Genomic DNA, 25,394 nt, shown 5'->3' with positions numbered 1-25,394 from the left:
ATCCAGGTACTACTTACTATTTTTATTAATCTGAATGTTAGAGATAGTTACTCTTGGCATATATTTTCAGATTTAGTATTCAGGCATATTCACTATATATCAAATTTAAATACTAATACATCTCTATTATTGTTAGAAATTTCTTCCATTGCAAAGACAATCGTTGGTAACATTATGATGAAACACAAGAATGAAAGTAGAACAACATCAATTGGACAACAATCCTCCCCATCGTGTTCAATACTAACAGGTGTTTCAAGCTATTACAACTATATTTTTGTAATCTATGGTGTATATATGAAAAATGAATTCATTCTGAATTTCTAATACATTGGTTATTCAGATTTAACCAACACAATTGGATCAAAGTTTGTGACTTCATCTAGAACATAATATACATCAAATATGATAAAAAGAAAACATTTTTGAACATATGACATATACAACGGGTGAATGTTCATATAACATTGCAACTCTTGCAACGTTAACACCATCTCTGAAAATATCGAATCAATCACTTACTAATAGTGACAAATGTTACACTACATCATACAGTGGATCCAAAGGTAATTATTTGTGACATATTTAAAATTGAAACCTGTTTTATTTTTAAAATGTACATTCTTACTTTTTTAAGTCTGAATTTTTACAAGTACGTTCAAAGCGGAATCAAAACAACAGGTATCGAAAGGAAAATATTACACTGATACCTTTTGACATTGACCAAGCAAACTCTGATGATCTTCAAAATAAATCATTCAAAGGAACTTCAAAGGGTTGTTCTTATAACTTTTTTTTAATTTGGTAAACTATTATATATTTTTTAAAGTAAACCAATTAATTGTTATTTTTGGCAGACTACATTGATTACGGGGATCTTACTTATATATGTTCCGCTTGTGGTGCTAAATTATGGCATAAAGAGACGAAAGTAGGAAAACAAACAAACAATTTCGCCCGGGCATTCTCACTTTGTTGTTTGAAAGGTAAAATAGCGCTGCCCGAGTTCAGCAAATCTCCTCCTAAACTCATTTGGGATCTATATACTAAAAATCATCCGAAGAGTCAACATGTCATTGAGAATGTTTGACAGTACAACATGATATTTGCATTTACTTCCATGGGTGGCAAGGTGGACGATCGTGTAAACAAAAGTCGTGGCCCTTTTACATTTTGTATTCGTGGTCAAAATTGTCACCAATATGGAGGTTTATTACCAACGGATGGTCGAAAACCCAGATTCGGACAGTTATACATATATGATACTGTAAATGAAACAAATTACATAAAAGAAGCAATCATGTATGATTCTTCTAATTCATATCGATTAACATCAAATAACCAATGTAGGAAATAAATATATGAGAATATTAACATTGATATTTATGATTTGTTGAATTCATAACAGTGGCAAAAACAGAACAAAGGCTTCGTCTTCACGCTATTCACTCGACGAGGATCTCATTCATCAAATAATGGAAGTTCTCGATGAACATAATCCACTTTTCAAGATGTTTCAGATGGCTCGTGACCGGTTTCAACAAACACCTAATATGCAGATGAAAATTAAGTTAATTGGTAGACGAACAGAAACAACCTTAATCCGTTTACCAAAAATGAAGCACATTTTTTTTCTATAAGTTAGGTCCATTAAAGCATTCATAATATATAACATTTCCAACTCTGTTTTAACCAAAAACATAATATCATAACGATACGTTTAACAGTTTATAATGACCCTTGGTACACAAATCACACATTACAAAAGCATTTGTAATAATGACCCAATCACACAAAATACGGGTTAATACTCAATAACCCAACCCGATACCAAGAGCATAATCATGGGGACTACCAAATCCCCAATCCGAGTCCAAATATCCAAAAGCTAATCCTCCAAGCTTAAGCAACGTCTATCAATCCTAGCCTAGCAACTAGGTAACTCCGCATCAACGATACCAATGAAAAGGTAAAGAACGAGAGGGTAGGTATAAAGCTTAGGGAATGCAATAATTATACATATACATATATAATCTACTTACTTGCAAACACTTACACAAATACCGCATACGAGCTAGCAGTTAGACCCAATCACACAAAATACGTGTTAATACTCAATAACCCAACCCGATACCAAGAGCATAATCATGGGGACTACCAAATCCCCAATCCGAGTCCAAATATCCAAAAGCTAATCCTCTAAGCTTAAGCAACGTCTATCAACCCTAACCTAGCAATTAGGTAACTCCGCATCAACGATACCAATGAAAAGGTAAAGAACGAGAGGGTAGGCATAAAGCTTAGTGAATGCATATATATATATATATATATATATATAATCTACTTACTTGCAAACACTTACACAAATACCGCATACGAGCTAGCAATTAAACAACCATGCAATCACAATGCATAAACTAAATATCCGCAATTCACAATAAGCTAGCATCGTCAATAGTATATAGTTCACAATTTAATATGCTAATACAAAATTCACACAACCATGGTTAACCAATTATACAAGGGAATGGTGCTCGCGAAAGACCATCAGTTTTCACAACATCAGTTAGTGTACTTAACACGTCGTATCACTAACCCCTCGGGTGGTATCTTAACACATCGACACTTCACTCGTCACGTGAAATGTGGTGTCTTAACACGTCGACACTTCACATCTCAAGCTACACAAGTAAATACATCATATACATACACGTAATTATTCCACTCACCTTGGAATGCCCTCACAAGTCATGTATAACATGATCTCCGTCCTTAAATCCGAGCAAGCAACCACCTATATCACACATAGGCACAATATACACATAAATAACAATTCTCTAAAAGAGAACCCGACACTCACATCCCTTAGCCGGGGGATCTCACCTTGCTCGTTTAACCAGCCCATTTATCTCCTAATGAGCTAAACTCAGTTACCACTTCGGGTGGTAATTCAAACCCACACTAATGAGTACAAGTTAACCCAATTTGTACTTTACACTAACTAGACCAACCTAGGTCCCGACACTAGAATACTACTTAGGTAGTGATCATTTCAAACACCATATACACTAAAACTACAACATGTGTAATATTGACCCATATTGCACTTGACCACATTTGACTTAAGTTAAAAACATCATTTTGACTCAAAATCACTTCTCATGAGTGATTACTTCCAAAAACGCCATTCAACACTTGACACAAGTGTCTAAACATCCATTTGACCAAAACTGTGTCATCATTAACTTTGACCCAATTCAATTTACCCATTTTGACCATAATCACTAACGGCTAGTGATTATATTTTCAAAATACCAATTAACACCTAAACCAAGTATTTACATACTTGATTCACCAAAACTTGACTCAAAACTTAGTTTGACAACAAATTAAAGTCAACACCCATTTTGACCAACAACATGTTCTTAAAAACACCAAAATCACTAACAAACTTACAACCTAGTGATTTAACACCCAAACAATAACAAATACTTCAAAATTCATTAACAAACCCTAAACCTACAATAATCGGGTTCACTTACACTAACAATACGCAAAATCCCCAAATTTCACAAGAAACAGGGTTTATAACCCTAACTAGCACAACCCTTAACATACTTCAAATTAAACAATGAAATTCAGAGTTAGAACTTACCACCACTACTAAAATGTAGCTAGGAACGAGATGAACAACTTTAACACTAGCACTTTGGTGAGATTTCCACTTCTTCTTCTCCAAACAAAGTTTTCTCACTCTAAAAGTCACCCTCTCTCTCTAAGATAAGATGGAAGTGTTTTGTGTGGGTGAGAATGAGCTCCAATTGAGTTCTAGATCAATTTTAATGATCCCAAACTGACCCCAAAGTGAAAAGACTAAAACACCCTTCAAAAACCCCATAAAAACAACTTAAAATGACCCCTGTCTGACCAACCTCGCGACCATGATGTCTGGGATCGCGACTGCGATCTTGCAACCTCAAATAGCTGAAATCTGACCGAATCTCGCGACCGCGATGCAAATTTCGCGACCGCAATGTCCCCCATTTCAGCATTTTTATGAAACTTGTTTTGGCCGTAACTTTCAGACCGTAACTCCGTTTTTGATAAATCAAATATCGTTGAAAATGTAATAAAGTCTACTTTCCAATGGTAAGGTTCTAAAATATTAAATCAAACTTTATTAGGGTCGAAATATATGATTACATGCCTCGTGATTCAAATGACATCTTAAATACGCGTAACTGAAAAACAGGATGTTACAACTCTCCCCCGCTTAGACTGGGTCACATCCCTGTGATCCTTCGCATTTACCAAGAGGCAAGTGATTTAATGGCTTCAAACTTACATACAATTGGAATCACTTCCTACGATCCTACGAAACTCAACCAAGCCGACATCCATAATATCCTCCGTTAATCCGAAGATCTCACCGCGCGCTAATAATCACTAGCGTGCATCAACGCAACAAGCGGTATCTCATACACTCAGTGCCCAAAATGCCCACTTAGGAAATATGAAAAACACCATGTACCCCTATAAGTTCTCTCGGGCTACAACCCGCGACCAGCTGCGTCCATAACTATATCACCAACTCGATCTACTAGGTCCACTACGCGGTGACCCAAGTCTTGCATTAATTCAAATCGAGAAGGATTCATGCCGAGTTAAAACTCCATAATTCATCAGTTCATAAACACACCACTCAACCGGTCACTTAAGAATGTTCTACGATTCAAGAACCAACTTCCCCCGTTACCACCACCCGGTTATTTCTTCAACGAAGGAATTTCGGTATCACCAAATAATTACACTAGGGACACACTTTCCCATCAATCGATCCGCCCACAACCATCCGCCACTGGATTAATTCAGGACGACAATAATACACAACGAGCTAGACAGTACATCAATACTCGACACAGGATTTCTCCTTTAAACCCTACAACACAACCACGCAAGACGGTTTCCTAGTACTAGCTTGGAAACTATTCGTATACTACAATCCTGTCAATAGCGAATTATCATAACAACAATTTTGCAATTCGCCACACGACCCACAAAAATATTCACCAACGCTGGGTGAATCCTCCTATCTAGACCGTCCGTTAAGGATGGCCTCGACATTTCGATGCAACCTACGTGTCACATCACTAGGGAACACACCCTCGTAAAGAAACAACATCCGCGTGTCTTTATGTGAGATAATCGAAACCGGCACTCAACGCCTCACAGCCGTCCACAAAGTGGAATAATCCATTGACAATTTTCAAGATCACGTTTCCCGACAACGAAAATATAGCATTTACCACAATATTAAACTCGTACTCACTCAATAGTACTATTTGAGTTTCACACCAACCAAAATTTACATTAGAGCACCCGCAATGACAGTTACATTCTCTCACTTTCGTGATCTCAAACTTCACACTTGGTCTCATACCGCACTTTGGTACTACATGACCACCTTACATAAGAAGTCTTACACTTCAATTGATCTAACGCCACCCGAGCTTCCTAGGGCGGCAGTAAAAACTCCCCCACTTAGGATTCAGCTCCACACTCTCACCGCCAAGATGATAACATCCCGCGGAATTGTCATTCTACGACACACATGATCAATCTCATCACTGGTCATAAACATCAAATCACCACGAATTCACTTCAGGCTCTCAGCACCGACATACTCATTCACTTGAAATGCCGTACACGCGATGACATTACACCTTCATACTACAATCACAATGAACAACCTTTCATCATTCATAAAGTGACTCCACCAAAGTCCTACATACACCTCTAAGCCTAGGCATATGCCACTCTGCTTAATCAGTCGTGCATCTCAGTCGAGATCACCCGCCCTTCCACTCAACGAACCTTCATCAACAATTGTTCACTCTCATGGAGAAGAGTAACCAATCCAACACAATAATTGCGTTGAGCACAATATCAACACTTCATCATAACCTTCGGCCTAACCGGCCATTTAGTCCATCACTGCCCCGTCTATCACATAAGAGCAACAAGATTTGCTCATCCGTCACCTCATAAGAAGTATTTACTGCAATGCTCTTAAACTTTGACTTTCGCAACCGTCGAATTACCATCACCCGTCGATCACTATTATAACCTCCGATGCTTCTAAGGGTATCTCACGGGCATCCTAAGCACAAAGTGATCACACCATCACCGAAGTTGAACATCACACTAGCAGGTATAAGGGGCACATGACGCAGTGTCATGCAGACTCCCTCCACAATCCATTGAGATTTAGAAACTTGATCTTTGGGTTCCATACATCCGATGTCACCCATCTCTCCACAATAATGACCCGAAGTCTTACCTACCCGACAAACCTTACGGTTTATTATCTTATCGAAAGTTCCTAGCGATCACACGCTACCCAATATTTCCACAACACCAAATGATATAGCCTAACGAAAACTTCCATATAACACTAAGAGATTCTTGGAAACACCAGTTATACATCCTTCCACATATCGACACAACCACTACTACAAGGGGTATTCCGTTAGGAATGTTACCCTATAATCCACAACACGCTAACACACTAACGTAATCATCGTCATACAGGTCCCACTGCCATGAGTTTAACGACCTGAAGACTCCTCGATTCGCCAATTCCAAGGTGACTCACAACTAGAATCCTTACACGATTCTCTAACCACATACTCTACCCGAGTGTAACCCAATTCTACAATCATTAGACTTGCTACATCCCATTTTGGAATTCAAGTCTTCATCGCACACTCACTCACTAATTGGTCATCCTAGTTACGATGAGTAACTACAACCAATTACAATCTCAATAGTGCATCCACTACTTAGGGTGACTAAGTACGCACCGAACTCGTGAGTTTTCTCACTCACCTTAACTAACCTAGCTACCGTAACACTTCCCAACTCACAGTGAGCTCGATGTGACAACAAGCACATCACCAAGACAACTATATCCAAGGAACCAATAAAAGATTCCTAATTCATCTTGAATCTACCCCAACCATGCCACGTTTCTTCCGTTCGGTACTCGTCATGTCATGCTTGGTGTCAAGATACACTTTCGTAATATTGGTGATCAGTCACTATTACAATTGCGTACCTTACCATTTCCACATGGTCACGCAAAGTACTTTACCCGGACTGACGCAACATTCACACAAAATAACACGCGATAACTCCTAGTACCCGAATGACCACAGTCCTTACGGCGAACTTGATCACTCAAAACTGCCAAACATCCGAATCTCTCCAATAGGTTCGTCTCTAGGACACCGCACCAATAGATACATGTATATAAACATATATGCAATATAATAAACGCACATAATCACAACAGCAAAATCATCCCACTACTTAAGGATTTATCGTCAAAGCAACCTCCTAGTCAACCTACTACTTTAGGCGACTATCTATCTAAGGTACACACGCAAACACCAATTAAGGCCCCACATATCTACATGTCCTAGTTAATGTACCTACGGTAAGGCACTAACTATTTCCATCCCGACCCGTATCTCTACAAGTCCGCATACAATTCCACACCGTCAAGTGTAAGTCTAGGCACCTATCACCAAGTTACCTAGATCCCTTAGACTATGCTCTGATACCAATTGAAACAACCCGAATCCGTTTACCAAAAATGAAGCACACTTATTTTTTTATAAGTTAGGTCCCATTAAAGCGTTCATAATATATAACAATTCCAACTCTGTTTTAACCAAAAACATAATATCATAATGATACGTTTAACAATTTATAATGAACCTTAGTACACAAATGACACATTACAAAAGCATTTGTAATAATGACCCAATCACACAAAATACGAGTTAATACTTAATAACCCAACCCAATACCAAGAGCATAATCATGGGGACTACCAAATCCCCAATCCGAGTCCAAATATCTAAAAGCTAATCCTCCAAGCTTAAGCGACGTCTATCAACCCTAGCCTAGCAACTAGTAACTCCGCATCAACGATACCTATAAAAAGGTAAACAACGAGAGGGGTAGGCATAAAGCTTAGTGAATGAAATAATTATACATATGCATATATAATCTACTTACTTCCAAACACTTACACAAATACCGCATACGAGCTAGCAATTAAACAACCATGCAATCAAAATGCATAAACTAAATATCCGCAATTCACAATAAGCTAGCATCGTCAATAGCATATAATTCACAATTTAATATGCTAATACAAAACTCACACAACCATAGTTAACCAGTTATACAAGGGAATGGTGCTCGCGAAAGACCATTGGTGTTCACAACATCCGTTAGTGTACTTAACACGTCGTATCACTAACCCCCCGGGTGGTGTCTTAACACGTCGATACTTCACCCATCATTCTTCTCGGAGTGGTGTCTTAACACGTCGACACTTCACTCGTCACGTGAAATGTGGTTTCTTAACACGTCGACACTTCACATCTCACGCTACACAAGTAAATACATCATATACATACACGTATAATTATTCCACTCACCTTCGAATGCCCTCACAAGTAATGTATAACATGATCTCCGTCCTCAAATCGGAGCAAGTAACCACCTATATCACACATAGGCACAATATACACATAAATAACAATTGTCTAAAAGAGAACCCGACACTCACATCCCTTAGCCGAGGGATCTCACCTTGCTCGTGTAACCCGCCCATTTATCTCCTAATGAGCTCAACCCAATTACCACTTCGGGTGGTAATTCAAACCCACACTAATAAGTACAAGTTAACCCAATTTATACTTTACATTAACTAGACCAACCTAGGTCCAGACACTACCAAATACACCAAAACTACAACATGTGCAATATTGACTCATATTGCACTTGACCGCATTTGACTTATGTTAAAAACATCATTTTGACTCAAAATCACTTATAATGAGTGATTACTTCCAAAAACGCCATTTAACACTAAACACAAGTGTCTAAACATCCATTTGACCAAAACTAGTGTCATCATCAACTTTAACCCAATTCAATTTACCCTTTTTGACCAAAGTCATATAAACGCCCAAAATCACTAACGGCTAGTGATTATATTTTCAAAACACCAATTAACACCTAAACCAAGTACTTACATACTTGATTCACCAAAACTTGACTCAAAACTAAGTTTGACAACAAATCAAAGTCAACACCCATTTTGACCAACATGTTCTTAAGAACACCAAAATCAATAACAAACTTACAACCTAGTGATTTAACACCCAAACCATGACAAATACTTCCAAATTTATCATCAAATTCTATACCTACAATAATTGGGTTCACTTACACTAACAATGTAGCGACCCGACAAAATCGTCATTGACGGTGCCGTCTACTTAGGTCCCGTTACGTGGTCATAAGTCTTTAAATCAACGTTTGACCAAAATATGTCGCATTCATATTAATTATAAAGATGTTTCAAAGTTTACAAAGTAGTTCGACGACCAAACATGTTAGAACGTTTTAAGTACAATTGAAACCTATGCGACACAAATTAAGTTAAGTCAAAAGACGCTCCACGTATGCATGTATACTCGACATCCAAGCAAGTATCAAAAATAATGTAGGAAGCATGTATCACCTAGCGTTCAAGGACCTAAGAAAACATATAGAAAACTATCAACGAAAAACGTTGGTGAAATCATAGGTGTATTAGTAACGTTGTTTTTAAACCACAAGATTTAATATAGTTGATTATCCAAATCGTTTGTATTCCAAAAGTATGTTCTCGAGCACCCAATTATCAAGATTTAACTGTTTTGTACCCTGTTATGTAGTGTTAGAACATACACTATACTCGAAAATATATTTCATCCGCTAACGGCAGCGAACCGTTCGAATGAGGGCTCGTCAAGCCCAATGTGATCACATAACATAAGTTCACGTTTACACCCTGCAAGTGTAACTAATGATAATTGAATTGAGGCTTTTTGTTCTAACTCACTGTGGAATGTTTGTTTTCGTACTTGTGTTCAAAGCATAAAAGTATGATACGTATATGTTTCTCATCCCATAGTTTAAAAGTAAAAGTTGTTGAAAAGGTGGGATTATGATCTCACCTTGGTTGCACGAATAGTAAATTGTACTTCACAAAGTAACGTGTGCAAGAACGAATGCTAGTCTTGACCTAAACAAATAGGTTTGTATCAATATCGGTAAACACAGTTGGTCAAAGTGTTCAATTAGTCTTATGGCTCATTACGACTCGATTATAAAAGCATGTGAATCACGATGTCAAGTTTCATGCAAGATACAAGTATAAAAGCATGTTAGAACGATTGCATAAGTATTCGGTTAAGTTTGAATAAAAGTCAACTTTGTTCAAGTCAAAGTCAACGAAAAAGTCAACACGTTCGGGTCGGGTCCCGAAATATTTTTCTGAGGTTTTTAATCATATATAAGCATGTTGGCCAAGTTTCATGTTAATCGGAGGTGCGTAGCATAGTTAGAATTAAACGAAAAAGTGAAATTTTGGACAGCCGGGTTTGGAGCGCCGCTCAAGGTATTGGAGCGCCGCTCCATGTATCTGTTCAGCAATCTGGGCAGTTTGAATGCTTAATGCAAGAATCCAACTTCAAACAACCATAACTAATGAACCGTAAATATTCAAAACATGTATCTTATATCGTTGGAAAGGTAATTTAATGAGGAATACAACTAAACACTTTTCATCACACAAAAATATCATTTACAATAACCGAATTCTTGTCAAGTGATCATTAAAGGTTCATTATCAAGGTTTCAAGTTCACAAAATGCATAAGATGATTCGGGAACTTAATACACATATATAATACACCGTTTCGTAGGTAATTATGCATACAATACTACTAAACACTTACAATTAACATTGCAAAGCACTCAATGCATCAAAAATTCATTTTACTTCTATCAAACCCTAACTTAAAATCATAAATTTAGCAATTATGTTTATGGAGTCTTTCTAAGTCAACCTACACATCAAATTGAAGCTAGTGATGCTAGTAACACATTTAATACATGCACTTTTAACATCTAACAACATTTAGGCAAACAAATTCCAAGATCAAACACACCAAATTTCAATTTCATGCTAGTTACTTAAAATAACAAGATCGAGGATATAAATCACATATTCATGTTAGTCTTGAGCCATAGACACCAATTAATACTTTTATAAGTTAAAAACATCAAGAACACAAAATCTAGTGTTTTTAGAAAGTTACCCAAATGTAATGAAGTTGGTATAGAATCGAAGAGGAAGTTGCAAGGATTCCAAATATATAATTTGTTTTGATGAACACTTGCTAGATCGAAAATGGATGATGATTATTTGAATTTGGTGTTGAGAGAAAAAGGTGGAAGTATTAGAAAGTGGGAGGTGATGAATGAGTGGAGGAGGTGAAGTTGACCCTTTGACCTAGTCAAATCTTTGGACATTTGGCAAGTTTAGTCCCTCAAGTTTAGAAGCGGGTGCGTGAATTACCTAAACGAGATATTTTAAAATGCGTATTAACGGAAGATGTTATAATTATATAACGGACTTTAAAATAGTATAACGGAAGGTAAACGGAAAAAAAACGGAAAAAGTCGGGATGTTACATTACCTACTCCTTAAAAGAAATTTCGTCCCGAAATTTAAGTAGATGTAGTGGTCGTTATTTCTTCATTGGGATCTTGCATTGCCGACTCTACAAATAAGTGAGGATACTTTCTTTGCATTTGATCTTGTCTTTCTCAAGTAAAATCGGGTCCCCTTTTGGCGATCCAACGGACTTTGAAAATCAGAATTCGGCTTTATTTTAGCGTTTTGACGGAATGGTCTCAACCGGTTCTTCCACAAAGTGAAGTTTGTCATCAATAGTAAGCTCCTCGAGAGGGATGACTAGTTCGGGTTCGGCAAAACACTTCTTCAAATTTGATACATGGAAAGTAGGATGAACGGAGCTCAGTTGATGCGGGAGATCTAAACGATAAGCAACGGTTCCAACACGCTCCAAGATTTCGAAAGGACCAATATACAGCGGATTTAGTTTCCCACGTTTCTCGAAATGGATTACACCTTTCCAAGGTGCAACTTTTAACATTACGCAGTCACCGACTTGGAATTCGAGGTCGTTGCATCTAATGTCGGTATAGCTCTTTTGACGACTACGGACCGTCCTAAGCCTATCTCAGATTTGAACGATCTTCTCGGTTGTTTCATGAATGAGTCGGGTTCGGTGATTTGTGTGTCACCTACTTCTGCCCAACAAAGAGGTGAACGACATTTGCGGCTATATAATGCTTCGAATGGTGCGGTGTTAATACTTGCATGATAACTATTGTTGTAAGAGAATTCGGCGAGAGGTAAGTGCTTGTCCCAAGCTTTTACAAAATCGATAACGCAAGCTCGTAACATGTATTCCAAAGTTTGAATTGTTCGTTCGCTTTGTCCATCGGTTTGTGGATGATATACGGTGCTCATGTCTAAACGCGTTCCCAACGCTTCTTGTAAGGTACGCCAAAATCTAGAAACAAAACGGCCATCTCGGTCGAAAATAATCGACAAAGGCACACCATGACGGGCTACGATCTCCTTAATGTAAAGTTGTGCAAGTTTTTCCATTTTTTCGGTTTCCTACATGGCTAGGAAGTGCGCGGATTTGGTGAGACGATCAACAATAACCCAAATAGTATCATAACCGCCCACCATATTTGGTAGTTTGGTGATAAAATCCATCGTTATCCTTTCCCACTTCCATTGCGGGATTTTGGGCTGTTGAAGTAGTCCGAACGGTCTTTGATGTTCGGATTTGACTTTGGAGCAAGTTAGGCACCTTCCAACATAAGTAGCAACGTCCCTTTTAATGTTCGGCCACCAATATTGTTCTTTGAGGTCTTGGTACATCTTATTGGCACCAGGGTGAATCGAATATCTTGACTTATGGGCTTCGTCTATAATAAGGCTTCGTAAGTCCCCAAAACTAGGCACCCAAATTCTTCCTACGAAATATCGGAGTCCGGTCTCTTTAACTTCGAATCGTGAGGTAAGGATGTTCAAGCGTTCAAGAGATATGTTTTCATCCTTAAGAGCTTCATCTTGGGCTATACGAATTTAGTTATTGAGATTGGTGTGGATGGTGATGTTTAAAACTCGGACACGAAGAGGCACCGCTCTTTCCATTCGAATTAAGGCATCGGCTACTACATTTGCCTTTCCGGGATGATAACGAAGCTCACAATCGTAATCGTTTAAGGTTTCAATCCACCGTCATTTTATCATGTTTAGTTGCTTTTGATCGAAGATGTGTTGAAGGCTTTTGTGATCGGTGAAGATAGTACTCTTAGTTCCATCAAGGTAGTGTCTCCACATTTTGAGTGCAAAGACAACGGCTCCGAGTTCGAGATCATGTGTCGTGTAGTTCCGTTCATGAATTTTTTGTTGTCGAGAGGCATAAGCAATGACTTTCGTTCGTTGCATCAATACACACCCAAAACCATGTTTCGAGGTATCGCAATATACAACAAAATCATCATTGCCCTCGGGAAGTGACAAGATAGGAGTGGTGGTTAGCTTTGTCTTCAAGATTTGAAACGCGGACTCTTGTTCGGTTGCCCAAATAAATTTCTTTCCCTTGTGAGTTAATGCGGTTAGAGGACGAGAAACCAAAGAGAAATCCTTGATGAATCTATGATAGTATCCGGCGAGACCCAAGAATTGTCGAATGTGAGTAGGAGTAGTAGGGGTTTCCCATTTGCTAGTGGCTTCGATTTTTGAGGGATCGACCTTAATGCCTTGGTCGCTTACGACATGACCGAGAAATTGAACTTCCTTCAACCAAAATTCACACTTGTAGAATTTGGCATAGAGTCGTTCATGTCTCAAGAGTTCGAGCACAAGTCGAAGGTGTTGTTCGTGCTCTTCTTCGCTTTTAGAATAGACCAAGATATCATCGACGAATACAATAACGAACTTGTTGAGATACGGTTTGCACACGCGGTTCATAAGATCCATGAACATCACCGGTGCGTTAGTTAGACCAAATGGCATGACAAGGAATTCGTAACTACCATAGCGAGTCCGGAATGCGATTTTGGAGACATCTTCCCCTTTAACCCTTAATTGATGATAACCCGAGCGGAGATCGATTTTTGAATATACACGTGATCCTTGCAGTTGATCAAAGAGGTCGTCGATGCGTGGAAGAGGATATCAGTTCTTAACCGTCAATTTGTTTAGTTCACGATAGTCGATGCACATTCGTAGGGATCCATCTTTCTTCTTAACGAATAAAATCGGAGCACTCTATGGTGAATGGTTAGGTTAGATAAAACCACGGTTAAGTAGTTCTTGGATTTGACTTTGCAATTCTTGCATATCGGATGGAGCAAGTCTACACGGTGCACGTGCTACGGGTGCGGCTCCCGAAATAAGATCGATTTGGAATTCTATCGGTCGATGAGGTGGAAGACCCGGCAATTCGTCGGGAAAAACATCGGAAAAGTCACTAACAATTGGCACATCATCGATATGCTTCTCGTTGGTCTCAACTTCCTTAACGTGGGCTAGAATCGCGAAACAGCCTTTACGAAGGTATTTTTCAACTTTAAGGCACGAGACGAGGTTGAGTCCGGTGCAACTCTTATCGCCATAGACAATCAAGGGTTCACCATTCTCGATAGGAATTTGAATCGCTTTAAGATCGCAAAGGATGTGAGATTTCATTTTGGCTAACCAATCCATTCCAATTATTACATCGAAGCTCCTTAGCTCTATAGGTATCAAGTCAATTTCAAACTCTTTACCCATTAAGTTTAACGTACACCCCCGGTAAAATTTGTCGGCACTCAATAGTTTCCCGTTGGCCACTTCAATGGTATAAGTAGTATCTAGTGGGAGTGGTGGAGTGCTAAAAGAGTGAGTCAAAGTCTTGGATACAAAACTCTTATCGGCACCCGAATCGAATAAGCAAGAGACATAAGAATTGTTGAGAAGAAACGTACCCGTGACTAGTTCATTGTTATCTCGGGCTTCCTCGGTATTGATGTTGAAAGCTCGGCCGCGTGTATTGGGGTTAGCTTTCTTCTTTGGGTACGCATTCCTATAATGACCCGGTTGGCCACATTCATAACAAACACCCGGTTTTGGTGCATTGGGCCCCTTTTGAGCAACGGGGGCGGTATTTCTACAATCGTGGGCCAAATGACCACTTCTTTGGCACTGTGGAAAAATGGCTTGTCACATTCACCATAGTGATGTTTGTGGCATTTGTTGCAAAAAGGTTTATTTCTGACATAACTTTTCTTGATGTCGGAGGTGAAAGGCTTTTTGGTGAAGTTGTTATTGTAGTTGTTTGATGCAGTGGCTTCCCATTTTCTTTTGTTGCCACCCGACTTATCGTCGGCCTTAGGTGCAGGTACTAAAATTTCATCTACCGTCTCTATCAATTGACGGGCCATCTTCAAAGCTTCTTGTAGGTTAGCGGATTTGGATGACATTACCCCATGTTTGATGCTCTTAGGAAGGCCATCCATGTAAAGTTCAACTCTTAGTGACTCGGGGTTCACGAGGTTTGGGCACACTAAGGATAGCTCGGCGAACCGTTGATTGTAAGCCTTGAGGTCGTTTCCGACCGCTTTTAAAATTCTTAGCTCTTGTTCGAGCTTGCGAGTCTCTTCACGCGGGAAGTATTCGATGATCATCTTTTCTTTCAAATCGGGCCAAGAGAGAGTGTGGGCTTCATCGATACTCGCCGATTGTACATACATGTTCCACCATGTGAGAGCGATACCAGCGAAAGTGTGGGTGGAATATTTGACCTTGTCTTGGTCCCGGCAACTGCTTATGCTAAAAACGGCTTCCGTTTGCTCAAACCATCGAGTGAGAGCAACCGGTCCTCCGGTCCCATCGAAAGTATGAGGTTTGCACCCCATGAAAGCTTTGTAGGAGCATCCCTCGTTTGAGTTATCGGCTCTATTGTTGTTGTTGTGGTTGTTGTTATTGTTGTTGTTGTTGGATGAGTGTCCGGTCATGGCCGCATCTACGGCGATGGCTATCATTCGTTGAAGAGCTTGTTCGGGAGTTTCATGGTGTGGTAAACGGCGAGGAGGCATTGTTCCTTCAAAACACAAGAATATCGTTGATTAGTATTCTTAATAATACTAACCATGCTATGGAATAAGGATAAAGAGAAACTTTTCCTTGACTTGCCTTAAATTCTTTATGTCATAAAGTCGGAACGTGCATATGAGTCACCGTAATATAATCCCGACAATTATATTACCCTAATTCATATGTACATTTGACATTATTTCATATAGTCAAGGTGGCGTGTCAATCAAATTAAACAACGTGAGATTAAGATGGAATAAGAGTTAGATATGAATAGAAGAGTTCGAGTATAAATGCACAAGTAGTCAAGTAATTCCTACTTCAAGTCTATATGCCGGTTGTAGTCTAGACTCACTAATGTACCCTATGACTCGGGGTTGACACCAATGAACTCTAAATCCCTACAACCAATGCTCTGATACCATCTGTAGAGACCCGACAAAATCGTCATTGACGGCGCCGTCTACTTAGGTCCCGTTACGTGGTCATAAGTCTTTAAAACAATGTTTGACCAAAATATTTCGCATTCATTTCAATTATAAAGATGTTTCAAAGTTTACAAATTAGTTCGATGACCAAACATGTTACAACGTTTTAAGTACAATTGAAACCTATGCGACACAAATTAAGTTAAGTTAAAAGACGCTCCACTTATGCATGTATACTCGACATCCAAGCACGTATCAAAAATAATATGCGGAAGCATGTATCACCTAGCGTTCAAGGACCGGAGAAAACATATAGAAAACTGTCAACGAAAAACGTTGGTGAAATCATAGGTGTATTAGTAACGTTGTTTTTGAAACACAGGATTTAATATAGTTGATTATCCAAATCATTTGTATTCCAAAATTATGTTCGTGAGCACCCAATTATCAAGACTTAACTGTTTTGTACCCTGTTATGTAGTGTTAGAACATACACTATACTCGAAAATATATTTCATCCGCTAACGGTAGTGAACAGTCCGAATGAGGGCTCGTCAAGCCCAATGTGATCACATAACATAAGTTCACGTTTACACCCTGCAAGTGTAACTAATGATAATTGAATTGAGGCTTTTTGTTCTAACTCGCTGTGGAATGTTTGTTTTCGTACTTGTGTTCAAAGCATAAAAGTATGATACGTATATGTTTCTCATCCCATAATTTAAAAGTAAAAGTTGTTGAAAAGGTGGGACTATGATCTTACCTTGGTTACACGAATAGTAAATTGTACTTCACAAAGTAACGTGTGCAAGAACGAATGCTAGTCTTAACCTAAACAAATAGATTCGTATCAATATCGGTAAACACGGTTGGTCAAAGTGTTCAATTAGTCCCATGGCTCATTACGACTCGATTATAAAGCATGTGAATCACGATGTCAAGTTTCATGCAAGATACAAGTATAAAAGCATGTTAGAATGATTGCATAAGTATTCGGTTAAGTTTGAATAAAAGTCAACTTTGGTCAAGTCAAAGTCAACGAAAAAGTCAACACGTTCGGGTCGGGTCCCGAACTATTTTTCTAAGGTTTTTAATCATATATAAGCATGTGGGCCAAGTTTCATGTTAATCGGAGGTGCGTAGCATAGTTAGAATTAAACGAAAAAGTGAAATTTTGGACAGCCGGGTTTGGAGCGCCGCTCAAGGTATTGGAGCGCCGCTCCATGTATCTGTTCAGCAATCTGGGCAGTTTGAACACTTAATGCACGAATCCAACTTCAAACAACCATAACTAATCATTCAAAACACGTATCTTATATCGTTGAAAAGGTAATTTAATGAGGAATATAACTAAACACTTTTCATCACACAAAAATATCATTTACAATAACCGAATTCTCGTCAAGTGATCATTAAAGGTTCATTATCAAGGTTTCAAGTTCACAAAATGCGTAAGATGATTCGGGAACTTAATACACATATATAATATGCCGTTTCGTAGGTAATTATGCATACAATACTACTAAACACTTATAATTAACATTGAAAAGCATTCAATGCATCAAAAATCCATTTTACTTCTATCAAACTCTAACTTAAAATCATAAATTTAGCAATTATGTTTATGGAGTCTTTCTAAGTCAACCTACACATCAAATTGAAGCTAGTGATGCTAGTAACACATTTAATACATGCACTTTTAACTTCTAACAACATTTAGGCAAACAAATCCCAAGATCAAACACACCAAATTTCAAATTCATGCTAGTTACTTAAAATAACAAGATCTAGTATATAAATCACATATTCATGTTAGACTTGAGCCATAGACACTAATTAATACTTTTATAAGTTAAAAACATCAAGAACACAAAATCTAGTGTTTTTAGAAAGTTACCCAAATGTAATGAAGTTGGTATGGAATCGAAGAGGAAGTTGCAAGGATTCCAAATATGTAATTTTTTTTTTTTGATGAACACTTGCTAGATCGAAAATGGATGATGATTCTTTAAATTTGGTGTTGAGAGAAAGAGGTGGAAGTATTAGAAAGTGGGAGGTGATGAATGAGTGAAGGAGGTGAAGTTGACCCTTTAACCTAGTTAAATCTTTGGACATTTGGCAAGTTTAGTCCCTCAAGTTTAGAAGCAGGTGCGTGAATTACCTAAACGAGATATTTTAAAGTGCGTATTAACGAAAGATGTTATAATTATATAACGGACTTTAAAATAGTATAACGGAAGGTAAACGGAAAACAAACGGAAAAAGACGGGATGTTACAAACAATACCCAAAACCCCCAAATTTCACAAGAAATGGGGTTTATAACCCTAACTAGCAAAACCCTTAACATACTTTAAATTAAACAATGAAATTCAGAGTTAGAACTTACCACCACTACCAAAATGTAGCTAGGAACGAGATGAACAACTTTAACACTAGCCTTTGGTGAGATTTCCACTTCTTCTCCAAACCAAGTTTTCTCACTCTAAAAGTCACCCTCTCTCTTTAAGATAAGATGGAAGTATTTTGTGTGGGTGAGAATGAGCTCCAGTTGAGGTCTAGATCAGGTTTGATGATCCCAAACCGACCCCAAAGTGGAAAGACTAAAACATCCTTCAAAAACCACTTAAAAAGAGGGTTAGTATGCGTGAATTCTTTGCATATAAACTTCAAAAACATGCTGTACCCACACTTGTGCACTTGGTTCATAAGTTGTATCAACAATTTGTAGTTGATGCTTACACTATGATTGAGGCCGAAAGAGTCTCATACATCAGGAATAATCTGAATATTCTAAGAGCAGATATTTTCACCAACTTAATGAATTCAGCGGCATCAGATTCTGCGGAGAATAGTATGATGGGAAATAGGATAAAACTTCCTTCCTAATTCACATGGAGTGCTAGATATATGATTGAGAATTATCGTGATGCTATGACACTTTGTCGTGTATTTGGTTATCCCGACTTGTTTTTAACTTTCATATGTAATCCAAGTGGCCAGAAATCACAAAAGAATTGGACGGGACCGGTTTTAAAGCAGAAGACAAACCATATTTTTGTACAAGGATGTTTAAAATGAAGCTCGATCAACTGATGAAAGATATAAGGAAAAAAACTTATTTGGTACTGTTAAAGCAGGTTTGTCTATTACCTTTTAATTAGTTTTTGTATATAATCTTCTGTTAAATTATTTTTTATAGGTAATGAGTACATAGTATGTGAACAATCACTAATATACAACAAACTTTAGACTATTCAATAATATAAAACATCCTTATTAAGAATTTGTTTCTTTATTTTTAGAAGTCTATACCATGAAATTTCATAAACGTGATTTGCCTCATGCCCACATATACTTATTCCTTGATGAAAGAAACATAATGCCTCAACTAGAAGATGTAGAAAAGTATATATGCGCTAAAATACCGAATGAAATCAACGAACCAGAACTTTATCAACTCGTGTCAGATTTAATGATACACGACCCTTGCGGTGAAAAGAATCCATCGTGCTCATTCACTGATTCAGAACGAAAATGTACAAAAAGGTTTCCAAAACCTTTCTCAGATGTCACAAAAACTGATGAAGACGGTTATCCAATTTACCGGTAAAAAACAAAGGTCACGAATTGGATAACAGAAGTGTGGCAGCTTATAACCCTTACCTCCTAAAAAGGTACCAAGCTCATCTCAATGTTGAGTGGTGTAACCAAGTTGCTTCAATTAGTTATTTGTTCAAATATATCAACAAAGGTAATGATAGGATTACAATGATTGTCGATATGTTTCATCTTATGAAGTCATTTGGAGGATTTTGAAGATCGATATACATCATCATTACCCCAGCGTTATAAGACTATTGTTCCATTTGGAGGGACAACAGCAAATCATTTTTGATGGAGAGGAATTAATCGCTGAGGTATTAGAAAAGCCATCAGTCAATACGTCAATGTTTATCGAATGTATGAATTGTAACGTTTCCAACCAAGAAGCACGCGAATCAACTTATGTCGAATTCCCGACAAAGTTCATTTAGAACAAAGATAATAGGAGTTGGATTAGGCGTAAAAGAAACACCGATGCAATTGGACGTATTCATCATGTGGCACCAGCGTCTGGAGATCTATTTTTTCTTAGAATTCTACTCAACAAGGTTAAAGGACCAACTTTCTATCAAGATATTCGGACAGCAAATGGTCAGGTATTTAATAGCTACAGAGATGCTTGCTACGATTTAGGTTTATTGGATGATGATAAGGAGTATATAGAAGGTATACAAGAGGCATTTTTTGGGGAGGGTGGTCATTTCGTCAGAAAATTATTTGCACAATTACAATTATCTAACACTATGAGTCGACCTGAAGTTGTATTTGAGAAAACATTTTGATAATTGTCAGTGGATATCGTTCATCCCCACGGAACAAGTAACGATATTAAATTATATTATACTTAAATTGTCATATTTACTATATTAATAAATTAAATTTAATTCTTTGCAGGATCACATATTGAGATTGAACTTTTAAAAGATTTGACTTTATAAGAGATTGACAAATTGCTTCAACGCAATAGTAGTTCATTGAGAAGTTTTAGTTCAATGCCTTGCCCATCGAATCATACAAGGAATATTTTAGAAAACCATATTATTATAGATGAGCTCTCCTACGATAAAAGTAGACTTGCAAATGAACATTCAGATTTCATTACGAAGTTAACATCCGAACAAAAGGAGGCATACGATCAAATAATAAAAGTTGTTGATCACGGCAAAGGAGCTGTGTTCTTTTTGTACGGTTATGGTGGTACTGGAAAAACCTTCCTTTGGAAAACACTCTCAGCTGCATTGCGCAGTAAAGGAGAAATTGTTTTAAATGTTGCGTCAAGTGGGATAGCAGCTTTGCTATTATCTGGAGGTCGGATGGCTCATTCACGTTTTCACATACTGCTTCATCCGTATTTAATAGCTACAGAGATGCTTGCTACGATTTAGGTTTATTGGATGATGATAAGGAGTATATAGAAGGTATACAAGAGGCGTTTTTTGGGGAGGGTGGTCATTTCGTCAGAAAATTATTTGCACAATTACAATTATCTAACACTATGAGTCGACCTGAAGTTGTATTTGAGAAAACATTTTGATATTTGTCAGTGGATATCGTTCATCCCCACGGAACAAGTAACGATATTAAATTATATTATACTTAAATTGTCATATTTACTATATTAATAAATTAAATTTAATTCTTTGCAGGATCACAAATTAAGATTGAACTTTTAAAAGATTTGACTTTATAAGAGATTGACAAATTGCTTCAACGTAATAGTAGTTCATTGAGAAGTTTTAGTTCAATGCCTTGCCCATCAAATCATACAAGGAATATTTTAGAAAACCATCTTATTATAGATGAGTTCTCCTACGATAAAAGTACACTTGCAAATGAACATTCAGATTTCATTACGAAGTTAACATCCGAACAAAAGGAGGCATACGATCAAATAATAAAAGTTGTTGATCACGGCAAAGGAGCTGTGTTCTTTTTGTACGGTTATGGTGGTACTGGAAAAATCTTCCTTTGGAAAACACTCTCAGCTGCATTGCGCAGTAAAGGAGAAATTGTTTTAAATGTTGCGTCAAGTGGGATAGCAGCTTTGCTATTATCTGGAGGTCGGACGGCTCATTCACGTTTTCACATACTGCTTCATCCGTATTTAATAGCTACAGAGATGCTTGCTACGATTTAGGTTTATTGGATGATGATAAGGAGTATATAGAAGGGATACAAGAGGCGTTTTTTGGGGAGGGTGGTCATTTCGTCAGAAAATTATTTGCACAATTACAATTATCTAACACTATGAGTCGACCTGAAGTTGTATTTGAGAAAACATTTTGATATTTGTCAGTGGATATCGTTCATCCCCACGGAACAAGTAACGATATTAAATTATATTATACTTAAATTGTCATATTTACTATATTAATAAATTAAATTTAATTCTTTGCAGGATCACAAATTAAGATTGAACTTTTAAAAGATTTGACTTTATAAGAGATTGACAAATTGCTTCAACGTAATAGTAGTTCATTGAGAAGTTTTAGTTCAATGCCTTGCCCATCAAATCATACAAGGAATATTTTAGAAAACCATCTTATTATAGATGAGTTCTCCTACGTTAAAAGTACACTTGCAAATGAACATTCAGATTTCATTACGAAGTTAACATCCGAACAAAAGGAGGCATACGATCAAATAATAAAAGTTGTTGATCACGGCAAAGGAGCTGTGTTCTTTTTGTACAGTTATGGTGGTACTGGAAAAAACTTCCTTTGGAAAACACTCTCAGCTGCATTACGCAGTAAAGGAGAAATTGTTTTAAATGTTGCGTCAAGTGGGATAGCAGCTTTGCTATTATCTGGAGGTCGGACGGCTCATTCACGTTTTAACATACTGCTTCATCCTACAGATGAGTCCTTTTATACTATTTCTCCAAGCAGCAAATTGGGTGAGCTCATTAGGAGGGTAAAACTGCTTATTTGGGACGAGGCCTCGATGGGTAACAAGATGTGCGTTGAAGCACTGGATCGTTCTATGCGTGATATATGGCATCAAGTCAATCCTGATAGCATGGATACTCTGTTTGGGGGTAAAACAGTTGTGTTTGGTGGCAATTTTAGACAAATGTTACCCGTTATTCAAAAAGGTAAAAGAGAAGATATAGTAGATGCATCTATAAATTCTTCCTATTTGTGGGATTATGATACTGTTTTAAAACTTACAGTTAACATGAGATTATGTGGTATTGAAACTAATGCTAATACTAGAAATTTTGCTCAATGGATACTTGACATAGGCAACAGTGATGTCGGTGAATATGAAGACGCGGTTTTTGATATTGAAATTCCACAAGATCTTTTGATAACAGATATTGATGATCCAATTGGTTCTATCATCTCAACTATTTATCCAGATTATCTTCTTAATCTTGGCAATCTAAAATATTATCAGCAACGTGCAATTCTTGCTCCAACTCATGAAGTAGTTAACATCATTAATGATAGAATGATGATGTGTTTGGAAGGAGAAGAAAGGTCATATTTGAGCTCAGACAGTATAGGTACGTCATAGAAAGATGCTAACTGTAATAATGAAATGTACACTACCGATTTCCTAAATAGTATTGAAGTTGGTGGTTTACCAAAGCACAATCCGAGGCTCAAAATTGGTGTACCAGTTATGTTACTTCGAAATATAGATCAGGTAGGAGGTTTGTGTAATGGTACACGTTTACAAATTGTTCACTTACGAGAAAAAATCATCAAAGCAAAAATTTTAACCGGGTCAAACGTGGGGAAGATTACAGCTTTATCATGTATGCTTTTCGTAGTGATGGACAAGAGAATACATTTTAGATTCCAAAGAAGACAATATACATTGTCGGTGTACTTTTCAATGACAATAAATAAAAGTCAAGGACAATCACTATCGCATGTCGGTTTATTTCTTCCAAAACCGGTCTTTAGTCATGGACAACTATACGTTGCACTATCTCGGGTTACTAATCTGCAAGGAATCAAGATATTAATCTTAGACAAGGATAACAAACTATCCAACACAACAAAAAATGTGGTATACAAAGAAGTTTTGCAACACTTAGAGACTTAATTGAAGAAATGTTTTAAATAATTTCCGTTTGTATGATATCTATGAATTATTATGTATGTTTAATGTTTTTTATTTTAAATATTTAAATTATGTTGCATTATTATGAGATCCATCAAGTATAATCTATTTTTTAAATATGTTTCATTCATATCATATATATGAAACGTAGTATATGTTTTAATGTTATGTTACTAATATTATACGTACGCTATCTTTGAAATAATATTAAATCCAACGTGCAACGCACGGGCTCTTAACCTATATATATATATATACATATCACATATATATATATACATATCACATATATATATACATATCACATATATATATACATATATATATATATATATATATATATATATATATATATATATATATATATATATATATATATATATATATATATATATATATATATATATATATATATATATATATATATATATATATATATGAATAAGGTTCTGAGAAAAGGAGCAGAACCAAAAGAGATTCGAGAAAAGAACTCCTGACAGTCAAAAAGAAGGATGCTCATTTTGAAATTCCCGACAAAAATCTGAAAGGATTATAAAAATCGATCCTTAAAAAACTCCTATCTATCCAAACCCCTTTCACACCCCAAACCTCCAATCACCATCTCTTCACGAAATAAGTCGAGCCTATAACAGAAAATTCTCTCAAATAAGTGATGGAGATTAAGTCTTGATCAAGCCTATGGCGAAGAATGCCAACATGATTAGCTATGAGCATTTCATTTCTTAGAACTTTAGGACACCTGATACACTTTAGTAAATTGAGTGACCCGAGTGAGATAGCCTTAGTTATGTAACCTCCTCTCATGCTTGCGGGAAAAATATCCAGGAATAACAAAAAGGATAAAACTAAGTTTTCACTCTTACGTCTTGCGAAACAAAGATCGATTGACTACTACGAATAGGAATCTTTTGTGCTAAAAGATCGAAAGTTTGCTTAAGGAAAAGCAAAGTCTACGTGTGGGATATTTGATATCGGCTAAAAAGTCGCATTTTTACCTCGATATTAAGGCCCAAAAATAATAAAGTTACAAGCTTTATCGGCAAAATAATCACATTGTCGGTTGATTTTGTAGATTTATTAATCACGAAGATGATGTAAAATGAATCAAGTAAATCGGAGCTAAAACGAAGATTCTAGAGCGAAAACGGTGAAATAAAAGTTACGATCCAGC

General features: G+C 37.1%; 2 protein-coding genes across 2 annotated transcripts; both read left to right on the top strand.

Moving 5' to 3' along the window:
- Positions 1-21,120: 21,120 nt before the first annotated feature.
- LOC139875855 (uncharacterized) lies at positions 21,121-21,513 on the top strand. The gene has a single exon (XM_071863148.1). It carries the CDS (start codon positions 21,121-21,123, stop codon positions 21,511-21,513), a length of 393 nt encoding a protein of 130 aa, XP_071719249.1.
- Positions 21,514-22,624: 1,111 nt separating this feature from the next.
- On the top strand, positions 22,625-23,647 carry LOC139875854 (uncharacterized). Its single transcript, XM_071863147.1, has one exon. It carries the CDS (start codon positions 22,625-22,627, stop codon positions 23,645-23,647), a length of 1,023 nt encoding a protein of 340 aa, XP_071719248.1.
- Positions 23,648-25,394: the final 1,747 nt, after the last annotated feature.

Source organism: Rutidosis leptorrhynchoides, chromosome 11 (assembly GCF_046630445.1).
Source record: "Rutidosis leptorrhynchoides isolate AG116_Rl617_1_P2 chromosome 11, CSIRO_AGI_Rlap_v1, whole genome shotgun sequence".
NCBI lineage: Eukaryota > Viridiplantae > Streptophyta > Magnoliopsida > Asterales > Asteraceae > Rutidosis > Rutidosis leptorrhynchoides.
The sequence above is the reverse complement of the archived record's forward strand: the minus strand, read 5'-3'. Positions and strand labels throughout refer to the sequence as shown.